This window comes from Mya arenaria, chromosome 12, assembly GCF_026914265.1.
Source record: "Mya arenaria isolate MELC-2E11 chromosome 12, ASM2691426v1".
NCBI classification, from domain to species: Eukaryota; Metazoa; Mollusca; class Bivalvia; order Myida; family Myidae; genus Mya; species Mya arenaria.
In genome coordinates, this window is record NC_069133.1 from 2938986 (window position 1) to 2964032 (window position 25047).

A 25047-nucleotide genomic window follows, 5' to 3' on the forward strand; every position below is an offset into this window, starting at 1 on the left:
TTACAAGCTTCTTGTATAGTGGCTGTATATTTATTTATTTTCATTTGCATTTTGTATTGCCTTATGGCATATATAATTCGCTTTATGTTAATAAGTGAATTGAATATACCTGCGTACATAGTAAACATTTCAAGTATTACACAAGTCTGTAATGTTCGTATATTGCTTACTGTGCTGTGTCATCGCTTTATATTATAGTGTCTTCATAATATACATAACAACATAACGACATTACATAGCTTTAAATTGTACAGATGTATAAATGTATCGCATGTGTGTGGGAACTTTCTATTTATGTAATGTGACGATGAGCTGTTAAGTCTTAAGTCGAAGTAAATGTTCTGTTCTGTTTAAATATTCTGGTAAATATCTTTAACATCGAAGAGAAGTTACAAATGTTCCTCGATCTAGCTTTCTATTTTATGTGGAACCGCGAGATCGCCAACGTCAGAATGATGCCGTGCTGACATTTACTTCCGATAATTGATACCCTACAGACAGAGCCAATCTTTTCCTGATCTATCTCATTCTTATGTTTTGAGAACGCCTTAATGGACTCGTATGGTCTCCCGAAACTTAATCTGTCTGCGAGAGTAATCATCATTTCTTCGTTTATTATTCTTATTCACGTTAATTGATATTGCTATAGGAAAAAATAGCTACTCTGGAGTTTGTTTGGCTACTGCGGTGATTAGGATGCACGAACACAGTTCATTATTCTATTAAAATATATCACGGAAGAGAACACGTTAGAAGTACACACGTGAATGTTAGATTCGACTGTACCTAAGTGTCGTAAACACTAGTATAAGAAAAAGAAGAAAATACAACGAACAAAACTTATTAAAAATACGCCCACATAACCCCTTGACAATTTCTATGTATGTAATGGCTTATATATATATCCACTCATAGCGAGCAAGTAAATTATAAAATGTTCCACATTAACATCAACTTGTTTCTATTCATAATCTTATAAAGAAATCGATACAACATGATTTTTCTTCAATTATCTTGAACATTTGAGTAGTCCACATATTAAGGTTTCTGAAATCGTGCGTGCAAAATCTATGTTTCTTGCTTTTATGAAATTAATAAAGCTGTAGGAAACTTTTTATCTGTATTAATACGAGTTTATTAAAAGTATTACATTAGATTTGGTTCAGATATCCATCGAAATTGGACAATAAAGTGCACAAATTGGACAGGACGTTATTTACATAGATGGAACAATTGGCTTCCACAATCATTTAACATTCATAAATGTCTGTTTCAGAATGCAAAAATACATATAGTATACATTCAATCAAGAATAAAACATTCAGCTCCAGATTGTTTTCTAAAAAAAAACCATGTAACGAAGGAACAATAAAATAATTTGATTTATTAGCATTGTTCTCTCAACTATTTCAGAAATTGTACAGTCTAGTGTATGTCTCCTTGTTTTACAGTGAACGACCAGTAAGTCCACATACATTGAACTGACCGAAGCCGAAAGCTGAATTGGAGGTCACTTAAACGAATAGTGGTGCAAAAGTGGTCTTTACATTTTATTATCTTGTAACGCACTTCAAAGCCTGGAACATGATGTTTTTATACATGAAAAACTGCCTATTCTTTAAAACAAGCACAGTTTGATTCAGACTGGTTCTCATAAAATATATGTCTGGTAAATTAAACTTAGCGGTTACACACAGCATTTTGTTAAGCGGACCTTTTGTAAAAAATGTGACCAGTCATTATTATTTCATACGGCCCTTACTACATGTTGACAATTATACTGTTTAAATGCCCGCTTCCACAAATTCTCGAATCGTCCTTTGTGTTATCTATAAAATCATTATAATAACGGTATTATTATAACTAATAAAAACGACGTCATTTTTCCTTTGAAAAAGAGCGTCTTTCTTTAAAAATCTGAAAAAAACACTGTTCATATAAATTTTGATTTTTTAAAAATAGTTTTCCTTCCAATTTTATAACAAATCGCCTGATATCAAGACAATGTAACTTAACAACTTCGTTTTTGCGCAATGTCTTAAGCGAGTCTTGCTTTGTATGAAATTATGATAAGTTACATGGTTTTTGTTTAATTTGTTGTACTATATAGCTATTTCCACAATAGACAGGCGCTAAATAACTTACCTAATACCTCCGACCAATGACTTAAATTTGGCAGCTATTTTCATCAGAGGCTTCTTAATGATTAAGCAATCCCATTTGCCGATTTATAATAATATTTTAATACACATCATCAATATTTCAATTAGTATCAGCAATTATCTGCAGAGATAAGGCTCCAGACGAAGCATAAACAAAGTAAATTCAGCTTGATTTCACTAACTGAATATTACTTACAATACAAAAAAATGTCAATCGACTAAAATCGGAGCCGCGTTTTAATAAGCACTAGCAGATCCCGGAGGGGTGGGGGCTTGAACCATCCAAGTTGAATTTTATGTCAAAATCGGAGGATAAATCTAATAAAATACGCTAAAATGCACCATTTCGGACTGAAAATTGATGAAATGTTCGTAGAGGTGTACCTCCAAACCCCATTGCCAACATTTCAAACTTTTTTTTAGTTTTTGCTCAGAGCGAATGTCAAAAGGTTGTTTCCCCAAATAATGCCCCCTGATACATCAATTCCTGGATCTGCTCCTTGCATGAGAATAAAGAGGTCGGTTATTTTGTTTAAGGTTGATGTAGCCAATCGGTTATCATTGTATGAAAAAACATATACATATAAACAATCAAAAGACCACAACATATATACCCCGGGACGATGCCACTCAGACTTAAAAGGCTTCTTTGAATAACAGACGCGCATTAACACAATCCTTAATTTCATTTAGCTTCAGGTGTGAATTTTAATGTTAAGTTGAACTAATGCATCCGTTTCCAATTATCGTAGTCCCAGTATAACATCCGTTTGCTATTCTTTCTCCAAGCAAGACGTTACAAAACATTTAAGTGTTCTTGATAATAAATTATCATACGGAAAAGGCGAACTAAACAATTTTAATAGACCATTATCAAAAACAAAATCCGGTGATTTTTTCAAAAATAGATCACCTGTTTCTTATGTAATTATTGTTAGATATTTGGGAATTAGACTTAAGTTTAAGACAAGAGATGCATCAAGTGAACACAGTAACCTAATTTAAAGAAAAAACGTCTTACTGTTCAATGTGCTACAAAAACGCCTTGCTTGTAAACAAATGTTTCCGTCTGCATCACCCTGAAAACATAATTTTCATTAATTTGGCATTCGGCCTGAAAGACGTTTGCCATTAAAGATTGGATTTTATATATTTTTCTATCAATTTTCCAAACAGTTTCCCGTCAAATAAACAAACCAACCCATCAGTAATACTTCTTTTTGTGCAATGAACAGAGGAGCTTGTCTATCAAATTATCTGAAAAGAATCTCCAGATAACACCATTGAAACAATGCGTGCACATGCAAAGGTATTGGTGGGATGTTCACATTCTTCGTTTAAAAACTGCACTCACACAGGTTGACCTTCTTGACATCATTGTTTTGTCTTGAAATCAGCCATTTTTTCGTAAATGTCTGAAAACCAGTAATATAATACTACTGACAAACGATCATATCGCAGATTTTTATATAGCTTTCAACCATTGTTATTAATGCCGGAAAAGTCATTTTCCTTAAAGATTTAGTAACGCCTTATGTCTAACATAAAATACTATATTTCAAACGTAAATATGAAAACTGCGATCAGATCATTTGTCAGCAAAGTTTTATCTATGGTTTTCAGAGATTTACGCAAAATTTGGCCCATTCCTAGACAAAAAAAGACAAGTTATCAAAACTGCCAATCTGTGATAGTGCAGATTTATCAATATTTGCGTAGTGCATACTGCAATATTTTTCGAGTTCTAGTTCTTCACGATTATTTTATCAAAAAGACATCGGAAGTAATAACTTGCTCAAGATCAACAGGACTTTATTTACAAAGCGGGAAAAATAGTTATAAAACGTATGCATTTCCCTTATGCTCATGAATGCTTTCAGAAAGAGCACACTTATATTTTAGATAATCCTATACATAATCCTTATAGAAAATGAGTTCATCTCAAACAATCAGATATATTTGGAAATATAATTAACTACTCTTTGATCGCCTCTCGTCAATCTAGCTGAATGAAACCCTAAAAAATCCCATATTAAATGTTTTCTTTCAATTTATGTTCCTATGTATATCACAGCGATTCGTATTCTTTCCAGCACTATACTGTATTGTTACATCTTTTTACACTCCCGTCTCAATGAATGCGTGTCAATTATTAAACTTTTTCTTCACCATTTATAGTGATACGTTGCTTTAATTCGAATTTAAAACGAGCGAATCAAATTCAACAGGGTTTGCAAACGAAATGGATTTTTACATTACCAGTACAAGCAAGATGAGTAATGATGATGATGACTTAAAGAACATAAAGTTGGCTAGAAGTAATTTTTAAGAATAATGTGGTATAATTTTTCTAAAACTTCTTACAGAATCAATTTTACGTCAATCATAAAATCTGAGGGAACTGTAAACTGCTACTTAAATAATACGTTCGTGAATTATCAAATCCATGAAGTAATACATTACGCAAACATCAGACACAAAGAAAACTGAAAATGTTCGTTTTAAATTGTTCACACTGTTAACATATTTCATACAAATCCTTCATATATCATATTAACAAAACAGCCGAAGTACTGTTACTGCGTTAAATCTTAAGTACATATGCATACATACTTGTGTGTTTAAAAGTCGTATCTTGGAGTAAATGTAATATACTATCAAACGTGTTGCCTTGTATGCTGATATGTTCATTTTTGATCTTATTAAAAATGTAAGGTTGGATACTGGTTACCCGGGTAATCCCTTCAGGGAAATATACTTTAAAAACATACCTTCAGCAGTTAATTGTAGCCAACTGATCAATTCTTTGGTTTGGTTTAAATTAAAGATGCACTCTTACTCCCAAATAAGATTTACCATAATTAATATATTATTGTATATATATATATATTTTTAATAAACCAAAACGGATGTTCCGAAAACACGGTATTCCTACCTAATGAGAGATAGTAGATTGCAATAAATCTTTTAGCACTCACCAATCATTGAATATATTTGCCTTTTGAGATATTAAATACACGAATACAATCTTGTTATCAGTATATGAGGAATTAATAGTTTCCATAAATGCATTATTTAGTTAGTCGTTTAAGGTTTATTAATCAAAATTGATTTTGAATAAGAGTGTCACTGTAATATTTAATATATATTAAAGTGGAAAACTTATCAAGATGTTATACAATCAGGTGCTGATTGTTTTTTTTCGGTTTGGTTAAAACTAACCAAAACCTCTATCGATTTGTACACGTTTATCTTATTATCAGTATTGTCCAATGAACTCGATAAAATATGCAAACAAACAAAAAGATAAGCTATGGCTAGCGTATGAAGATTATGCAATCGACTGCTGTAGAACAAACTACATCCTAAGTATGATATTTGCATTAATAATTGAATTAAATGATTGATTACTTACCACTTACAGTGATTAACCGCAATCTTGAACAGACAAGTTGAAGCTGAAACACGTAATTAGTCTGAATTACAAATGTTGTATGTTATGATCTTAATATTGTATAAATACCACTCGAGACACTTGAGACTATATAGTTAATGAGGAACTTCTTACAAAAAAATACATACATTATCGTTACCTTCTCAGCCTCATAACGCTTGTGTAATCCATGTTGTACTCTTTACCTCCCTATTTATATTGCGAAGCAATACGGTTGATTGCATGTGTTTACTTACGGTATGGAGATTTTATAAGGTGTTTAACATTGCAAGGTCTCGTAATCACAGTTTTCGGAAAACAAAATGCCAGGACATTACATTGTGAGAGATATCAGTGCCGGGGGCGTGAGTACAAGTTACTACGAAGTCTTGTGTTCGATTTTAAACCTCAAACAATCGATTACATTTACTTACGCCATTTTTAACTCTTGCTTAGGGAAACTTTTCATTTAAATCGCGCAATTTAATGCCTAATATTGCTACAAGTGAACGTTTATTCTCTTTAAAAGACAGGTGGCAACCAATGGTTTTGTTATTAATATAAACAATTGCCACTGGTACACATGACTTCATATTCTCAATATGCTCGATTTTGTACAATTCTGAGAGCTTGTGAAATAATCCGACGTAACCTGAATCATATCAATGTATTGAGGATACGGGTTTGTTTCATGTTTCATTTCATGCCTTAAGTACATTTTATATTATAACCTACATTTACAGCCAACAAGATCGACTTTCGACCTCCAATGAAATGCAGTTCAAAACTTAACAGATATTAGGTCGTTATTTAGTCCCCTGCCTGCTGTACACACAGTCTTGTATAAGTAATAGCGTATTTTAAAATACAACCTACATTTTCAGCAATTGAATTGCAGATAGGCAATCTATTATAAGTACTAGGGTTAATAATATTTCTACTTTCGCGGGTGTTTACAGGTCTGCCTATTGCCAGTTATCCGAAACATACCCAATTTGTCGAATTTTGCGTTGAAAATATGTCAGCCAATGAGGTTGTATTCTAAGTCAGTTAGATGACCTGAAGAAAAAAATGACTAAAAAAGGCTCATTCGCTACCCTTATTCCGCCCATTCTTAATCATAAATCACTTCATCTAATCTTAATTCTATGTGTGTAATCTAAATGAGTAAGAAAGTAACGCTTCTCTAGCTCTCTCAGCTCTTCTAAATAATTTAAAGTATACGTTCTATTACAAAAATAACAATTATTTGATGGTTAATCGAGATATCGGGCCCAGGTACAGCCGAATAAAGTTATAATTTAAATGCTTTATTGATATATCTGACCAGCAGAGTGTGTGTTCAATTGCGTTTTAACTTTCGATTAATAAGCTGTTTCAAACGGTGAGTTTATCATGATATAACCCAGTTTTTGTCCCAATAAAGCACCAAAAAGGCATAAAATAAATGAGTATTTCTCCCTGGGAAGATTATTTTCGTAATTTATAATGTGAAAAACTAGAAGATTTATCTTTTTGAAATAAATACTCGTTCTCACACAAAAACATTTTGATGGCTAGATGAAAATTTATTGCAAAAAAACGACACCGAACTGTTAATTGAGAAACAAAATATGCAACTTCAGAGATAAACGAGGCATTGTAGGTAAGCTTTAAATGGAAAACGTATACGTATTATTATTATCACAGCATGAAGCAAAACAATAATGCCAATCGGTTTAATAATAAATTGCATTAAAACCCCGTTTTTTTGCTACAATATTTAAAACAACAGTTTTCCAGAAGCTCTCTGCCTCGAAAAAAGAAAGCTTGAATAATTTATTTTTAACCACGGTACTTGTTTCAAACACAAACAAAGGTGTTGAAACAATATAATGTTCTACCCTTTTAATTGGACGACTCTTTGTGTATATATCGTGTGTAGGAAGAGCTACCATTCATCAAAAATACATATGAAGTATTCATCAAAAATACATATAAAGTATTACAAAAGAAGTATTTTAGTCGATTGTAAATGTTAATGACAACAATATTACCTACAAGCTAAGATAACAGAAACGGTCAGTGTATTTTCAGTTGAAATTAGAAAAAAAACAAAAACACAAATTGCCATTTACTAATCTTAAAGTTATTTTCGGTCATTTAAATTACATATCAGTAATCAGAATGCGATAACCTTTCAAAGGATACCAAAATATATAGGATCACCGGGCATCCAAATGCAACATATTTACCAAGTATTTAAATAAATGACAAGCTTATTTGGACATCAAATGAGCGCTATGTGTATTAGGTTTTCATGAATTCGCATTTGAATATCCCAAGGAACAGTGTAGTTTAGCTGCATTTACCTCATTATATCTAACAAGTTATGTGTCAAAGAGAAACATACAATAAATCACAAAACACTCTAAAATCTGAAAGAGATATGTCCACAGTGAACTGAACATATTTTATAAGTGCAAAATATGTGAATACATGCAGTTTCCACGGCAGATACGAACTACAAAGACTTCTATCAGTATTCTTTCGCGTGAAATCGACTGTCGCTAACGGCACGGTTACGCTAAAGAAACTTGATATGAACACAAGCTGAAAACTGTGATATATTTACATACGTCAACGACCGCAATGAGTTAGCAACTGTCTTTAAATGTATAAATGTCATTTGTTCGATCAAAAAAATCAGGAACATTAATTGCGATTACAATCGTTTTGAGTTTTTCCTCGAAAATAGACATCGACCGAGGCGTATCAGGGGGAGGGGACTGGGGTCATCAAGAGTCGTAGTAAGAGCGATATCGTAGCTAGGGTAGAATATTTAAACTGTAGTTTTAAACGGCCCCTTGGTCCTGGTATGTGTTACAATTTTACCCATTGCATGATCTACTATCGGAAAGATTCGAGGTTGAGTAATCATTGACTATTCTTAACCCGACAGAGACCCTGGTGTATTTAAAATTAACATCTGCAAAAATGCATTCGGTAAGAAGTGTATTATTTATTAATTTATGTTGTTCCATAAATATCACTCCGCTTGTTAACAAACATAATTATTAATCAATCAATCCAACGATTACTTAAAAATAATTGTATAAAGGCGCAACTTTAACAAGTGTGACACTTAAAATTTAGAATTTCGACACACGACAATTCTAATATAATCCGCCGCACGGCCAGGCTAAACCCGTCACATGTTTTTATAATACGTAATGCATTACTTGCAAGCCATGTGAAACAACACACTTAAGCAACACGCTTTGCAGATAATGCAAAAAAGGTTATATTTACGTTACCCTGTTTTTGCATAGCCTTGGTGCGAAGAACACAAAATGACTTCACCTGTTCAACTTGTTTGTCTTTTCCGACAGCTTTTTCAGAAACCAATGCACTTAAAGTATGTTAAAAGTTACAATAAATAAAATACAGTAATATCCCTTGCATTATACCTTTATTTCGCTTGAATAGTCAATTCGGTATGGTGACTGCTCTAAAGTAATGATAATACATTGCTGTTTGATATCGTTATAAAATAATGAATGATCTTCCCTTTTAATCCGTTAAACTATTTTTCAATTAGTTCGTCCAGCGAGTGCCTCTATCTTAATCCATCAATTAAATGATTGAACTGTATTGTAATTTGTTTTTATCCTGTTAGTGTCTTGCAAGCATAACTTTAAATTATTTCCTTAAAATGTACAGAATATTACATATCTTGTATATCTCATTTATTCTTAAAAATGCTTGATAATCAAGCTACAGGGTATGTGTCAATATCAAACACTGTTTATTCAATCATACCATTAATCTAGATGTCGACATCTGATCGAGATACATGTACAACAGAAGATTAATTCAAAATTCAATATTCGAAGAAGGTTTATTCAAGAACACAAATGAATTGAAATACGCCCACATGAACCCTGGTCAATTTCATTAAATATGTTATGGCTTATTTATTTACTTGAGGCGAGGAAGTATAGTATAAAAATGTATAAGTTTGACACTAACATTAACTTTCTCTATTTAATGAAATAAACTTATAAGGATAACGATACAACACGATTATTTAGAGGTTAATACACGGCGTAGCCGGGCCGTTGAGTGATAATTGGCCCGAGTGACTCATAATGTCCCGAGACGTAGTCTCCGAGCACGAGTGCCAATTTTCACTCAACGGCCCGGCTACGCCGTGTATTAACCTCTTTTATACATATGTATGTTTTTCTTATTTGTAAGTCTACTTGCTTTTTAAAGAATTTCTATCCAATTTGCTTATTTTGCTCTCGCTTGACAACGATGAGTTAACTCACTCTCAAATTAAATTTACTTTTATTTCGTTTTTGAGAGTGAGCCAAACAGGCAAACAGCATTTTGTTGTCACTTTTATGTTCCCATTCCAATTTCAATTGATCACTTTGAACACTCCACAACGTCTATCCGAATTTTTCTGTACGAATCACTGACTAACTGAATTCAATTCAATAAACATGAACACCTAGCAAGTAGAACGACTGTTTGTACTTAGATAAACCAATATCTCGTATTAATGATGTCAACGTGTACGAACAGTTGCTGTTTTTCAAGTAAATTCAATTTTGCCGCTCCCTTTTTTTGTTTTTTGAATGTCAACGCAGAATGAAAAACGCCACCCTAACGGTCCACACTGGTTATCAAACACTAGCATTCGCGTTTGCCTCCCGTTAAAATTTTAACAATAAATATTTTCAAGCAGATCAATAATTTTTGATTATTAAGTCAAGACATTATTTCACAGTCGCCAAAATTCATTTTAAGGCGAAAATTGAATTCACGTGCGAATGTTCTACGGGCCGCAAAATAAGAATCGATAATCGGCCCGGGCCGCAAAACTGATAATTGCTGAGTCATGCAAATAATCGCGATATCCCTGTTCAAATGTGTTACTATATATAGTAACATATGTATTAAGCCTCAATTATCAAACAGTTGAGTAATGCAAATACTAAGGTTTATGGAATCGTGCGTGCAAAATCTGCAAAATGTTTCATGTTGTTATGAAATTAATAAAGCTATAGGAACTTTTTATCTGTACTAATACGAGTTTATGAAAGGAATAACATTCAATTTGGTTGAGATATCCATCGAAACTGGACAATAAAGTGCACTCATTGGACAGGACGTTATTTACATAGATGGAACCAATAATTATATAACATTCATAAATGTTTGTTTCAGAATGCTAAAATACACATAGTATACATTCAATCAAGAAAAGATTATTTATATCAAGTTTTAGTTTCTGAAAAACCTCTGTAGGAAAGAAAGAATGCAATATTTTGCTTTGTTATCAGCATTTTTATCGAACCTTTCAAGACATAGTACATACCAGTGTAGGCCTCCATGTTTCATAGTGAGCGTCCAGTTAACCCACTTACATTGAACGGACCGAAGCCGAAAGCTGACTGGGAGGTCACTAAACGTCAGGAGGTCATAAGTGGTATATCATTTATATTATGTTATACCGCACTTTATAGCTTGGAATTTGATAAGATGTGCTTTTTTTAAATATATGTTCAGCTACAGTAGAAACACCACAACCAACAACACTACTAGCTTATTAGAAACCAAACATTTTTAAATAGTATCAGCTGAGATCTGCACAGATAAGGCTCCAGACTAAGCAAAAACAAAATAAATTCAGCTGACGGCATTCATGTCACTAACAAGATTTTATTAGGCATAAACATCAACATGTTCGTAGCCATATGCATATATATACATTCACGGCGGCAATATAAAAAAGTATTGACATTAATGTTGTATGAGAAGAGCATAAATTCAAGAACAAATATAAATAAAGCTAATCAAATAGTAACGCCCTTAGCCATAAAACATTAATTTTTAAACGTAGATATGAAAACTGCGATCGGATCGATCAGCAGTCTTTTGTCTATTGTTTCCAGAGATTATCATAAAATTTGGCTCATTCATAGACAAAAAATAAACAAGTTGTCAAAACGGCCAATCTGTGAGAGTGCAGCTTTACCAATATTTTTTTTGTATGTAGTTCATACTGCCATATTTTTCCATTTCTAGCTCTTAACGATTATTTGATATAACAAAGACATCTCAAGTAATAACTTGCTCTAAATCAGCGGGACAAACAATTTTATGACGTATGCAATCACCTAATGTGAATGTTTTTTTTAGAAAAAGAACACATGATTTAGATAGTTCTGCACATTATCATTATAGAAATTTGTTCATCAACAAAAAATCTGTAGATAATACTCTTTGATCACCCGAGTCGATCTAGGTGAATCAAACTTTCAACAATCCAAAAATAAATGTTTTCTTTTTAATTTTTGTTTCTATGTATATATATTTGTTAGCATTGTTCTATATTATTTTATTTTTCTACTCTTCCGTCTCCATGAATGCGTGTCTATTTTTAAACATGCTTAACCATTAATAGTGATACGTTATTTAAACCCGAATGAAAAACGAGCGGATTCCAATTTCATACGTCTTGCAAACGGACTGGATTTTTACATTACCTGTACAAGATGAGTAATGATGATGATGCCTTAAAGAATATAAAGTTGGCTAGAAGTTAACTTAAAAAGAAAAATGTAGTCTATTGTTTTTCCTAGAAATTTTAACATAATCCATTTAACGTCAATCATAAATTCTGAGAGAACTGTAAACTGCGTGAATTATCACATTTATCAAGTATTTATCATTTGGCAAACATCCGACACACGAGTTGTCTTGTATGCTGAAATGTTAACGTTTGGTCTTAATAAAAATGTTAGGTTGGATACCGGTAACCCTGGTAACCCATTTAGGGGAATATACTATTGATAACTCTCCAGCAGCCAATTGTATTAAACTGGTCAATTCTTTGGTTTGGTTTAAGTTAATATTTATCAAAATTAATAAAATTACCTATTATATAATTCAAATTGTCCTCCTTTCCGTCTTCTTCGAAATATAAAGCATTGTTGTTTCATTTTTTCTGTTATGCAAATATAATCGATGGTTTATTAGCGAGAACCTTTGTGATATCAATTATTAAATGCTTAATTACATACCACTAACCGTAGTTAACCTCAATTGAACAGACAAGTTGGGGTTGAACAGGTAATAAGTCTTAATAAGCGATTAACTATTTTATGATCCTGAACACTTGTTACTGTATAAAATGCCAAGAGACACTCGAGACTATATCGCTATCTTAGTGCAGTAACTCAATATCTGCATTTAGAATTAGAAGCAGATATTGAGTTCTTGTACTCAATAATATTGTTTTTCAGGAACATTTAACAAAAATCCTCAAACATTAACATAAATTTCGTAGTCCCATAATGCTTATATAATCAATGTTGTACTCCTTGCTTCCCTTTTGATATTGCCCAACAATACGTGTGATTATATGAACAAAGCTTTTACTTACGGCATGGAGGTTTTATGTAGTGTTCAACATTGCAAAGTCTTATTAATACAGTTTGAATGTGTTACTGAATTCAAAATGCCTGGAAAAATTGCATTTTGTAAGGAATTTGTCGCGGGGAAGTTAGTATGAAGTCTATGAAGTTTTAAACAAAAAATGATAACCTTTCAAAAGGATACCAAATTATATAGGATCACCGGGCATCGAAATGTAAAATAATTACCAACTATTCAAAGAAATGACAAGCTTGTTTGGACAGTTTGGACATCGACTGGGCGCTACGTGTATTAGATTTTTGAGGATTACGTATTCAAAGAACCCGAGGGACAAGCGGATTTAGTGTACATTAGCTACATATCCTTCATTATATCTAAAAAGTTGCGTGTCAAAGAGAAACATAAAATAAATCACAAAATACTTTTAAATCTGTCAGAAATATGTCTACAAGCCACAGTGAACTGAACATATTTTATTGGTGGAACAGTATGTATTTTCATGATTTTTTACAGCAGATTCGAGCTACAAAGACTTTTATCAGTACAAAAGGACAGTCAATCCGTCCAATCTCGCGAGCAATCGACATTCGCTAACGACGCGGAAACGCTAATGAAGCTTGATATGAACACAAGCTGGTAAACCGTGATACATTTACATACGACAACAACCGCAATGAGTTAATGCATGTGTTTTTTATATGGCATGTCTGTGTTGCTTTTAATGTTGTGTTTCTTTCGTTTAGCGCTGTTTGGCTTTGACATTGACCTTACAACAGGGTCATCGTAATATATTTGGCTACTTGGCTTGTCCCAATAGTTTTATTGTACTATTCAAAGGTACATCTTGCTTAAGAAATGTTAGCATACTTCTTCTACATGAAAAAAAGGTAAGCATAAGTCGGATAGCACAAAATAAACATGTTCTGTTCAGTTTGAAATGATACAACCATAAACGCCTGCATTAGCAGTCGGTGAAAGCACATAGCAACCGGTAAGCAAACGTTATATATCGTGTTTAATATAACCTTGATGTATTCATATTGTTACCCAAATATCACTCCGCGGGTTTGTAAACAACTTAATAAAATACATATTTCACCGATAACGTCGCAAATATTGTATTAAAACGCAATTTCAACAAGTGTGACGTTACGATTAAAACTGCAAAGTATTACGAATCATGACATATCTTATGCACAACGGCCATGCCGAAACCGTATCTTTATTGCATTATTTGCCAGCCGTGTGAATCACCACTTCAGCAACAAGCCTTGCAGAGTAATGCAAAAAGGGTTATATTTACGTTATACTGTTTTTGGTAAAGCCTTGCTGCGGAAAACATGAAATGCCTTTACATTTCTACTTCTTTGTCTTTTACGATAGCTCCGTAGTGTGACCAATTTGCTTTTTTCAAACATTCATGTTCTTGAAGTATGTTTAAAGCTACAATATACAAATATATAAAATACAGTAATGTCCCTTGTATAAATCCTTCAACTATTTCCATCGAACAATCAGTTCCGAATGGTGACTGCAGTATATTAATGATAATGTCGAGGCTGTCTGATACCTTTATCAAATAATGAATGATGTTCCCTATTAATCCGTGTAATTATTCTCAATTTGTTCGCCCAGCGGGTGCATGGAAAGTATCTTTATCCTTCAATTAATTGATTGAGCTGTATTGCCATTTATTTGATCCTGTTGGAGTCTTTCAGGCATAACTGTTAAACATTTCTTTTAAATGCACAGATTATTACATATCTCATATCCCATTTGTTAAGAGCAATGCTGGACCACTAAGCTACAAAGTTCGTGTCGAGGTCAAACGCAATTAATACAATCATACCATGATACAGCAAGGTGAGATCTGATCGAGATAGAAGCACAAAATATAATTAATTCATTATTGATTTCAATATTTTAATCTGTTTGAATATTGTTGGATTATATGTATTCAATTCACATATAATATTTAAACTTATGTAAACAGTGCATCAAAACAAAAACATATTTTTTATATTATAAGTAAATTATCCATTTTTCATGCACATATATAGTTTATGATGAAACACGTTAGATTACAACGTATTTAAAGGGTTGTCTTTCGGAAGAACAATAATATTTTATGAAAAACTAAAGAAACAAGTACAGTAGTCCAAAGCTTAAACATAATAAACAAGCCTATTTGTTTTCTGTTGCTAAACAAACACGAAGTCCGCGAGTCATAATACAAAGCTTACATGCACATGAATAAAGTAAGTCATCACCAGCATACAATTTACAAATGTAATGATCTTGTTTTCGTAACCGATCTAAGAAAAAATGATTCAGCTGTAACGAAAAATGAGTAAATTTGCATAACTCAATTTTAGTTGAGATAATTGTTTGAACAAAATAAACTAGAAGTTAAACCAGTCTCAGGTCGTGCACTTGTGGTAATTTTGACAGCCTAGAAGTTAAACCAGTCTCAGGTCGTGCACTTGTGGTAATTTTGACAGCATTCTCACGAGTCTAATTTTAAACAAGTTCTAAAAATTAGGAGAAGCATGTGTGGTTAGCAACATATTTCTCATTCATTTCTGTATAATAAAGTGTGGACCTCGGGGTGTTATCAAACATTATCTAAGAATCTCTGAAAGTTATTAACGCACTTTTTTTCTCTATAATTATTTTACACTTAAACATCTTAATAATGGTAATGTCGGGACTGTTTGATAACTTGATAAAATGATGAAATATACAACTTTAGAGGAAAATGGTTTGACACCTGAAATGGAATTTTACACTTAATTCATTGGCATAATACGTTCGAATGTACCGTATTCAAAGGGTACACATTTCGAAAGATCACCACAACAAGCCTAAATTGTTCTTCTGATAAAAACACGAATTATATGTGTCGTAATACAACACTTGCATACACTAGAAAAAACGGTTATCAACACCAGCATACAATTCACAAATGGAATATATTATAATTGCAACCGGTTTGACACTGTATATCTAAAAAAAACAAATGATCAGTCAAAATGAAAACTATAAAACTCAATTCTGTTTGGGATAGTTGTCTGAACAAAAAGCGAGATGTTAAATAAGACCAAGGTCGTGCACTGGTGGTTGTTTTGACAGACTTCTCACGAGTCTAATTATGAAACAAGTTATAAAATGTCTGAAGATTGCCTGTGTGGCAAGTAATTTATTTCTTGATGAAATCCTCGAGTAGCGTATATTTGTACGAATGGTATTGCTATTTGATTCGAACTTATAAGAAGTCGACATATTCAGTAATTGAAAATATAAATGTGTTGATGCATTAATGATATATCTGTCTTACTCGTACGCCGTTTGTATCTTGTTCAGTGTCTGTTAGGCCCTTTGACTTTAAACAAGGCCTTTTTTGTTTTGTCTATAAACAAGGCATTTGCATTTTTGGTCGTGCCTTTAAACAAAGGCATTTGATTTTTTTGTCGTGCCTATAAACAAAGGTATTTGTTTTATTGTTTTGCCTATAAACAAGGCATTTGTTTTGCTGTTGAGTCTATAAACATGGCATTTGTTTTGCTGTTGTTTTTCTGCTGGGCATGTCCCTTTCCATTAGACGCTCGTACAAATATTATGTCTTCATTGACCATTGATTTTATTAAACTGATTGAACTTTTGGTTTGGTGAAGGTTAGCAAAATGATTTCTCATTGGTCAATATTAATTAAATAATTGATATTCACAAATCAAAAACAAATACATACTTCAAAATTACCATAAGGATAACTTGTGGGTGACCTATCTAGTGTAATACAATTGGCTGCTACATATCAATTGCTGTGCAATGACAAAATCATACTAATGTTCATTGGCGCTGGTACTTGTTCATTTGTTGTTCAACAGAAATCAAAATGCACCTGCTTTTAACTGATGCATAATGTTTAGAATGTTTTTGCATATCCAGAGATCGTACAAATATATGACCTGACCTGCATCACAGGCATACAGAAAATATACCATGGATTTTAAAAAGCAAACAATACATGGCTACATGTAATTTCAAGCACAAGCAAGTAGCAATCAAGGAGGTTCAAGAAATAAAATAAGAGTCATATTTCAGATTCCGAACAATGCTAAAATAATTTTAAGATTGGTAAAGTGAATTTACTCTAGGTTTTATTGACTAAAATACTGGATTTATTTTAAGTCTCATCTTCATTTTGTGATTATTTCAAACTACATCGATAGCTAGCAAGTAAGATCAAAACAATATGAGACACGAAGTTGACATTTAAACAATTATTAACAGCAGGTGCAAGTAGCAAACATACAAAAGAAGATGCAACGAACTCATAGGGAAACACATTCTGTGATCAATAAATACTATTGAAAAAGGGCATACATCTAAAATCAAGGTTTCTATTTAACAAACCTTTACGAAATTTACGAAACGCCTCTAACCTTCGGAACAACACGCACGTTCTTAGTCCTTAGCTAAAGGCATCTTACTGAAAAAGAACCCGCTTGTTTTCACAACAACCGTTATATGAGACACGCGAAGACAGAGTTGGACAACCAAATTGACATCTAAAGAATATGTTCTATTACAAAAATAACAATAAATTGATATTTAATTGAGATATCGGGCTATAAGTTCTAGCCAAATGAGGTTATACTCTTAACGATTTCCTTGCATTTATATTTCTTCCCAGCACTGTGTGTGATTGATAGCGTTTTAACTTTCGATTAACACGCTGTTTCAAACGGTGAATTTATCAAGAATATAACAAGAGTTTTTCTCACAATAAGCACCGAAAGCATAAAATAAATGAGAAGTTCACTCTGCGAAGATTCTTTTTGTAATTTATTATATATTATTTTTTTTATCTTTTTTAAATTAATACTCGGTGTAACAGAATAACATTTTGATGGCTAGATAAAAAATTATTACAAAAAAACGACGCCATACTGTTAATGGTGTTAATGATACAAAATATGCAATTTCAGAGATAAACGATGCATCGTAGCTTACTTTTAAAGTAAAACGTGTACGCATTTGTAATATCAAAGCATGAAACGTTCGATTATGCCCATCGGCCTTAAGTTAAATGAAATAAAAAACATCCGTTTCTATTTTTACAATAATTAAACCAACATTTTTCCAGTAGCTGTCTGCCGCGAAGTTTGTGAGCTTGAAATGCCTAGTTTTTTTATATAAAGTATGTATGCACTGTGCTGTTTGTGGAGTTTTGGGCTGTTCTTCCATGTTTCTTGTTTGTGATTTTTTCTGTAGTTTTTCACATAAGTATTGAGTCGTTCATTTCTTACCTGGTGCTGGTTCAATTTTAAAAATCATTTTTAGAACTCATAAAAACATATAATGACGATGATATGGTGTATTTGAAGGAATGTCGTACAAATGCTGTGATCATAGAGAATTCATATGAACATAAACAATATAGTTCCATACAGCTTCAAGCATTACGTTCAGAGTTACTTTGAAAGCTGTTGATCTCATATCATTTAAGCCATACTAACATTGTAAATACTGAGTATTTGTGTTTGAAATACATACTCAAAGTACAAAATACTGAAATTGATCTGGAGATTTGAACATTAACTGTTATCGTATAAGATGCAATATTTTCTTTTTTAAATTTTGTGATGTCCTTTTACACATAGTGTATTGACACGTTTGAATATAACGTATCTAAAGGGTACATATTTAGGAAGAACAACATAACACGGCTTATTTTATTATTCTGGTAAACAAACACGGAGTCTCCGACTCATAATACAAAGCTTGCATGCGCATGAATAACGTGAGTCACCACTTGCGTACACTTTTAATTTATGAATGAAATCATTCATTTATGTTACTGATCTAAGAACAATAATTCAGCCTTAACGAAACTGCGTACATTTCCACAATTTTGTTTGAAATAGTTGTCTGATCAGAAATAAACCAATCTCAGGTCGTGCACTTGTGGTAATTTTGACAGCCTTCTCAAGAGTCTAATTTTAAAACAAGTTCTAAAAAGTAAAGAGATAGAATGTGCGGTAAAAATATATTTCCAATACCTTTCTATATTACCAAATGTCGACCACGGAGTTTTATCAAACATTATCAGAGAAACTCACGCAGTTATATACGCACTTGTTTTTGTTTTCTTGATTATCATTTAACACTAAAAGTAACTGTATAAAATTGTTCAACCATAATCGCCCGCAAAATAAGTGGCAGTCGGTAAAACAAACATAGCAGCCGGTAACCAAACTTTATACAGCATAAGTAGTGTAGCCTTCTTTTTTATATTGTTCAATAAATATCACTCTGCGTGTTGGTAAACAACTTAATTAATCAATTAGTTCACCCATAACGTCGAAAACATTGTAAAAATACGTCATTTAAACGACAAATGCGACATAACAACATAAAACTGCAAAGCATTGCGACACATACAATCTTAAATATTCACGGCCATGCCAAAACCGTCATATGGTAATATTATCCGTATTGCATTATTCGCAAGCCATGTCATACAACACACTTCAGCAACACGCATTCCAGGTAATGCAAAAAGGGTAATATCAACGTTATACTATTTTTGTACAGCCTTGATGCGAAATGCACAAAGCCGTTTGTCTTTTCCAATAGCTCCTTATTGTCACCAATTTGCTTTTTTCAGTATGTTTAAAGCTAAAATATATCGAAAGCAGTAATTGCCCTTGTATACATCCTTCAATTATATCGCTCGAATAATTAATTCCGTATGATTACTGCTCTAAAGTACTAATACCGCCGGTGCTGCTTGATACCTTTACAAAATAATGAATGTTCGTTCTTCCCTGTTAATCCGTGTAATTATTTTCGATTTGTTCCCCCAGCGGGTGCCTTCAAAGTATCTTAATCCTTCAATTAGTTGATTGATCTGTTTTGTCATTTGTTTGATCCTGTTGGAGTCTTGCATGCTTCAATGTTAAACATTTCCTTTAAATAAACAGACTACTACATATGTCATAGCTCATTTGTTAACAACATACTGGATCACCAAGCTACAGGCTTCGTGTCAAAGAAAACTTTTTTAATCATACCATTACAAAGGAAAGTGACCTCTAATCGAGATACAAACACAAAAGATAATTAATTCAATATTCTAATCTGTTTGTATATAGTAAATAAAATATGTGTTTTAAACTTAATTCAAAAACACTATTCAACGCAATGTTTAAAGTACATATGAACGATAACATACATACAATTGACATTGTAACTACAATATCAATCCTAACGCACGTTATGCTTTTATTGACGAAAGCGCTCCGATTAGGAATAATTTTAATTTCCAGCCGCTTTCTATTACACCGAGAACATTGTTAATTTAACAAGATAAAAATAAACCTTAAAACTTAACTAAGCGAAAGACATTATAGCAAAAATTATAATCTATTTTTCGCCTTATACATTGCGCCTTCTTCAATCTAAGTAGCTGTCCATCCATCGGCAGACAACTCAAACATGATTTGTCATTATGAAGGTCTAAAAACGTTAACGAGATGCCTAGAATCTAATTACGACTTAATATTACAAAAGCAGATTTAACAAGGTAGAAAACCGTACATAAAGATTCTGTTTTCTCAGGTAGAACGTTGTTATCAGAATCAATTATAAAAATCATTTTTAGAACTCATGAAAATTTATCCCGAAGATGATATGGTGTATTTGAAGACAATTTGTACATTTGCTGTGATCCTAAAAAAATCATGTGGATATGAAAATTTAAACATGAAGTTCAAACGTTCTTTGGAAGGTGCTATCTCATAATATGCAAGCCATACTGAAGTTTTTTCGTTTGAGGATAAACATTTAAAGTACAAAAACCTTGTACTCATCTTGATTATATATCTGTAAAGCAAACAATAAGTACTATTTCAACTGTGAATAATACTCTCATGAAATCTTGGTATTTCCAGACAATAATACCACTGTTAGAGAAATCGAGATTTGAGCATGAATTGATATCATTTAAGACGCTATTTTATAAATTGGTAATGTCATTTGACACTTAGTTCATTGAGAAAACACGCTAGAGTACAGCGTATTCAAAGTATATATTCGGAAAATCAACGTAACAAGCTTAAATGATTCTTAAGGTTAACAAACACGAAGTCCCCGAGTCATTATACGAAACTTGCATACACATGAGTAACGTTAGTCAACGCCAGTATACAACTTACAAATGTTATGAGATAGTTGTTTGAACAAAAATAAACGAGATTTTAAATCAGCCTCAGGTCTTGCCCTTAGGGTAATTTTGACAGCGTTCCAACGAGTCTAATTTTAAAACAAGCTAAAAAAAGTAAGGAGATAGCATGTGCGGTAATAAATATTTCCAAAAATATTTCTGTTTTATAAAATGTCGACAAAGGGGTTTTATCAAACATAATCTAAGAATCTCTCAAAGTTCTATACGCGCTTTTATTTTTTCTCTCTAATCAAATCATTAAACACTAAAATAAATTTGGTTTTTAATTTTTTAGCTCTAATAATTAATTCCTTATGGTTACTGCTCCAAAGTATTAGATATGTCCGGTTGATGGTTGTTTTGACAGCGTTCTCACGAGTCATATTATAAAACAAGTTCTTAAAAGTTGGAAGATTGGCTGTGCGGCAAGTATTTCATTTCTTGATGGAATTGTCCAAAAGCGTATATTTGTACGAATGGTATTGCTGTTTAATTCAATCTTATTAGACATCGACATATTCTTGAATTGAAAAAAGTTGTTCATGCATGAATGATATCTTGTTCAGTTTCTCTACGGCCCTGAACCTTTAAACAAGGCAGATTTTGTTGGTTTTCCGATTGACACGGCATTTGATTTGTTGTGCCTCTGAACAAGGCATTTGATTTGTTGTGCCTCTGAACAAGGCATTTGATTTGTTGTGCCTCTGAACAAGGCATTTGTTTTGTTGTGCCCCTGAACAAGGCATTTGATTGGTTGTGCCTCTGAACAAGGCATTTGATTTGTTGTGCCTCTGAACAAGGCATTTGATTTGTTGTGCCTCTGAACAAGGCATTTGTTTTGTTGTGCCTCTGAACAAGGCATTTGTTTTGTTGTGCCTCTGAACAAGGCATTTGATTTGTTGTGCCTCTGAACAAGGCATTTGTTTTGTTGTGCCTCTGAACAAGGCATATGATTTGTTGTGCCTCTGAACAAGGCATTTGATTTGTTGTGCCTCTGAACAAGGCATTTGATTTGTTGTGCCTCTGAACAAGGCATTTGTTTTGTTGTGCCTCTGAACAAGGCATTGGTTTGTTGTGCCTCTGAACATGGCATTTGATTGGTTGTGCCTCTGAACAAGGCATTTGATTTGTTGTGCCTCTGAACAAGGCATTTGTTTTGTTGTGCCTCTGAACAAGGCATTGGTTTTGTTGTGCCTCTGAACAAGGCATTGGTTTTGTTGGTGTCTTTGCTTCTTGCTTGTTCCTTTCTCCTCGTACAAACCTAATGTCTCCAGCGACCAATTGTAATAAATTGGCTAATATTTTGGTTTGGTTAAAGTAAACCAAAACGTTTTTTTTTTTTTATTTTTTTATTTTTTGTCAATATGAATTCAATAATTGCTGTCGACCAATCAAAAACAAATATATATTTCAAAATTACCTTAAGGATAACGTGTTGATAACCTATCTATAATAATACAAATGGCTGCCATATAACAATTTCTGTGCAATGACAAATCATACTTATGTGATCTGGCTCTGGTATTTGTTTATTTGTTGTTCAACGGAAATCTAAATGCACCTGCTTTTTACTGATGCAGAAAGTTAAAAATGTTTTTGCATATCTATGACATGACCTGCACCATCTGTTTAATGGTAATTAATGATCTGTTGATATCTTCTTTCATTGGAAAATAATAAACAACTAAAGATTGATTTGCAGTATCTAGTCATGTTTCACAATCCCAACGATGCTAGAAATAATTTTGATTTTTTTTCTTTTAATGTCATGTTATTCTTGGTATTTTGAATCTAAAGACTGGAATGTTTTTAAGAACAACACATAATTAATTCCCATCTCAGTTTGTGAACATTACAAACTACATCGATAGCTAGCAAGTAAAATAAAAAACAAAATGAGACACGATGTTGACATTTGAACATTTATTTAGACCAAGTGCAAGTGGCAACTCTTTAATACAAAACGACATGCAACGAACGTATAGCGAACGTTAAGGAAATCACACTCTGAGGCCATACATAATAATTAAAAAAAGCATGTTTGATATGTTTAGAATTAAGGATTTTTTCCTTACATTTTCTTTTTCGAAATTTACGAAACGCCTCCAAGCTTCTGGAAAAACGCACAGTCTTAGCTCGTGGAAAAATGCATGTTGATGAAACAGAACCAGGGTCGAACTATTCTTTACTCCCCCGTCCCCCTCAGTAAATAAGGCTTGGGAAACATACTACTGTTTTACCAAGGGATGTTTGTGCTTGATATTTTCTGTTTTAATTTAATTTCGAACACGAAGACAAATATAAATAATGTAATACTCTTTGAGCTCGATTCCTGTAAATGATTATACATGCAAAATCATTCACGTTTCGTGCACCGAAAATTGTAGTGCTACTTCTAGTCCAAAATAAGTGCCTGTCTTAGAAATGAACTCTGTTTTTTTCTTTGGGATATTGGAAAAACATATTTTGTTTTGGTAAAATTAAGCAGAAACATTAGCAGATGCAGAAATTAATGTGATAGTATCGTTTGTTTATCCAGAAATTCTACAAATATTTAACCTGACCTGCGACTATCCCCTGTTTAAGAGTAATTAACAAGCTGTTGATATGTTGGTATGTGTTTCTGTTCACATACAATTGCTTAGTCTCTATAATAATAGCTGTTTGTCTGAACAAATGCAATGGATTCCACCTGTTCACGACAGTAGTTGATAATACGGATCTAAATACTGGTCTACACGGGATGGTAATTAAGGATTTCCTTTAAACAAGCATTGTTATAGTTTTATTATGATATTTAGCCGTCAGAAAATGGTTGTAAGATATAGTAAATGACTCATCATAGTCATAATCAATTAATATCAAACGTAAAATAACAACAAGAATTGTAATAAGTTGAGTTACATTGACTGCACTCTCGCTATCAACCAACTTCTTAGTTTCTAATCTAAGTACTATGTTATGTTCAAAGTATGTGTATACCACCTACACATAGATTAAAATTTTAAATCGAGATTATATCTTATTATTAACCTATAAATTTTGTTGCGTGATTAACAGCAAAAATGCACCAATCCCTATTGAAACATCTGTATCACCATACTGCCGTTATTTTTTTTATCCCGTTTCATGTCAATACGGTGTGTAGTCAATGTCGCCAAAACTAACTTGGTTTAATCTGCCTTATTTCAAAAAAAAAAACTAATAAAATAAATAATATTTACGTTATAAAGCGTGACTTGTATATCATGTGACCTGTTTTCGTCTGCAATCTTAGTGTTCACCAGTTTCATGCAGGTTACGCCGTCTGAAATGGCAAAACAATGAAACATTGACACAAAATGAATAATTCAGTATTCGGAAAGTTTGATTGAAAGAGATAAATTTTCTCTCTGATCTAAATGAGGAAAATCTAAATGAATTATTTTCGTATTGTTTTTTTGGAAAATTAAGAAATTGAAATGATTGACATTGACATTGAAGCAAAGTTTGTGGAAAATAATTTTGAAAATTGTAAATGGTCAAGCTGAGGTAGCTGCTCCAGAACAGGAAAACAAACCCCAGTGCTTTGGACATTGATGACGAAGAGAGAATAAATATTCTTCAAAAATGAAATACATGCACACAAAAGAAAACAGAGTCTTGCTGCAGATAGTTTCAACACTTGTTATTAAAACAAACAAGATTTGAGACACGCGACATCTTTGGGCTACCAACGACAGAGTTAAATAACCACATTGGCAGCATTATACTGTTAATTGTTAATACGGAAAGGTGATTGGTCTAAATAC

The 25047-nt window shown here is 32.7% G+C and overlaps 1 protein-coding gene across 25 annotated transcripts in view; it reads right to left on the minus strand.

The window, feature by feature from the left end:
• LOC128211285 (dopamine receptor 1-like) overlaps positions 1-25047 on the minus strand; it is a 342707-nt gene that overhangs the window by 174934 nt on the left and 142726 nt on the right. For 10 of the 25 annotated variants that reach the window (XM_052915906.1, XM_052915905.1, XM_052915924.1 and 7 more), the window contains 3 exons: positions 24481-24563; positions 5578-5620; positions 3184-3241 (listed from right to left, as the gene is read on the minus strand). Coding sequence is in view for 2 of the 25 variants with exons in the window: in XM_052915931.1 (XP_052771891.1) it covers positions 3184-3241; positions 24481-24563 (141 nt within the window). In the remaining 23 variants the exon portion in view is untranslated. Of the gene's footprint in view, positions 1-3183; positions 3242-5577; positions 5621-17442; positions 17519-24480; positions 24564-25047 lie in introns of those variants that run through there. The other 15 variants (XM_052915928.1, XM_052915925.1, XM_052915929.1 and 12 more) reach the window with 9 other exon arrangements.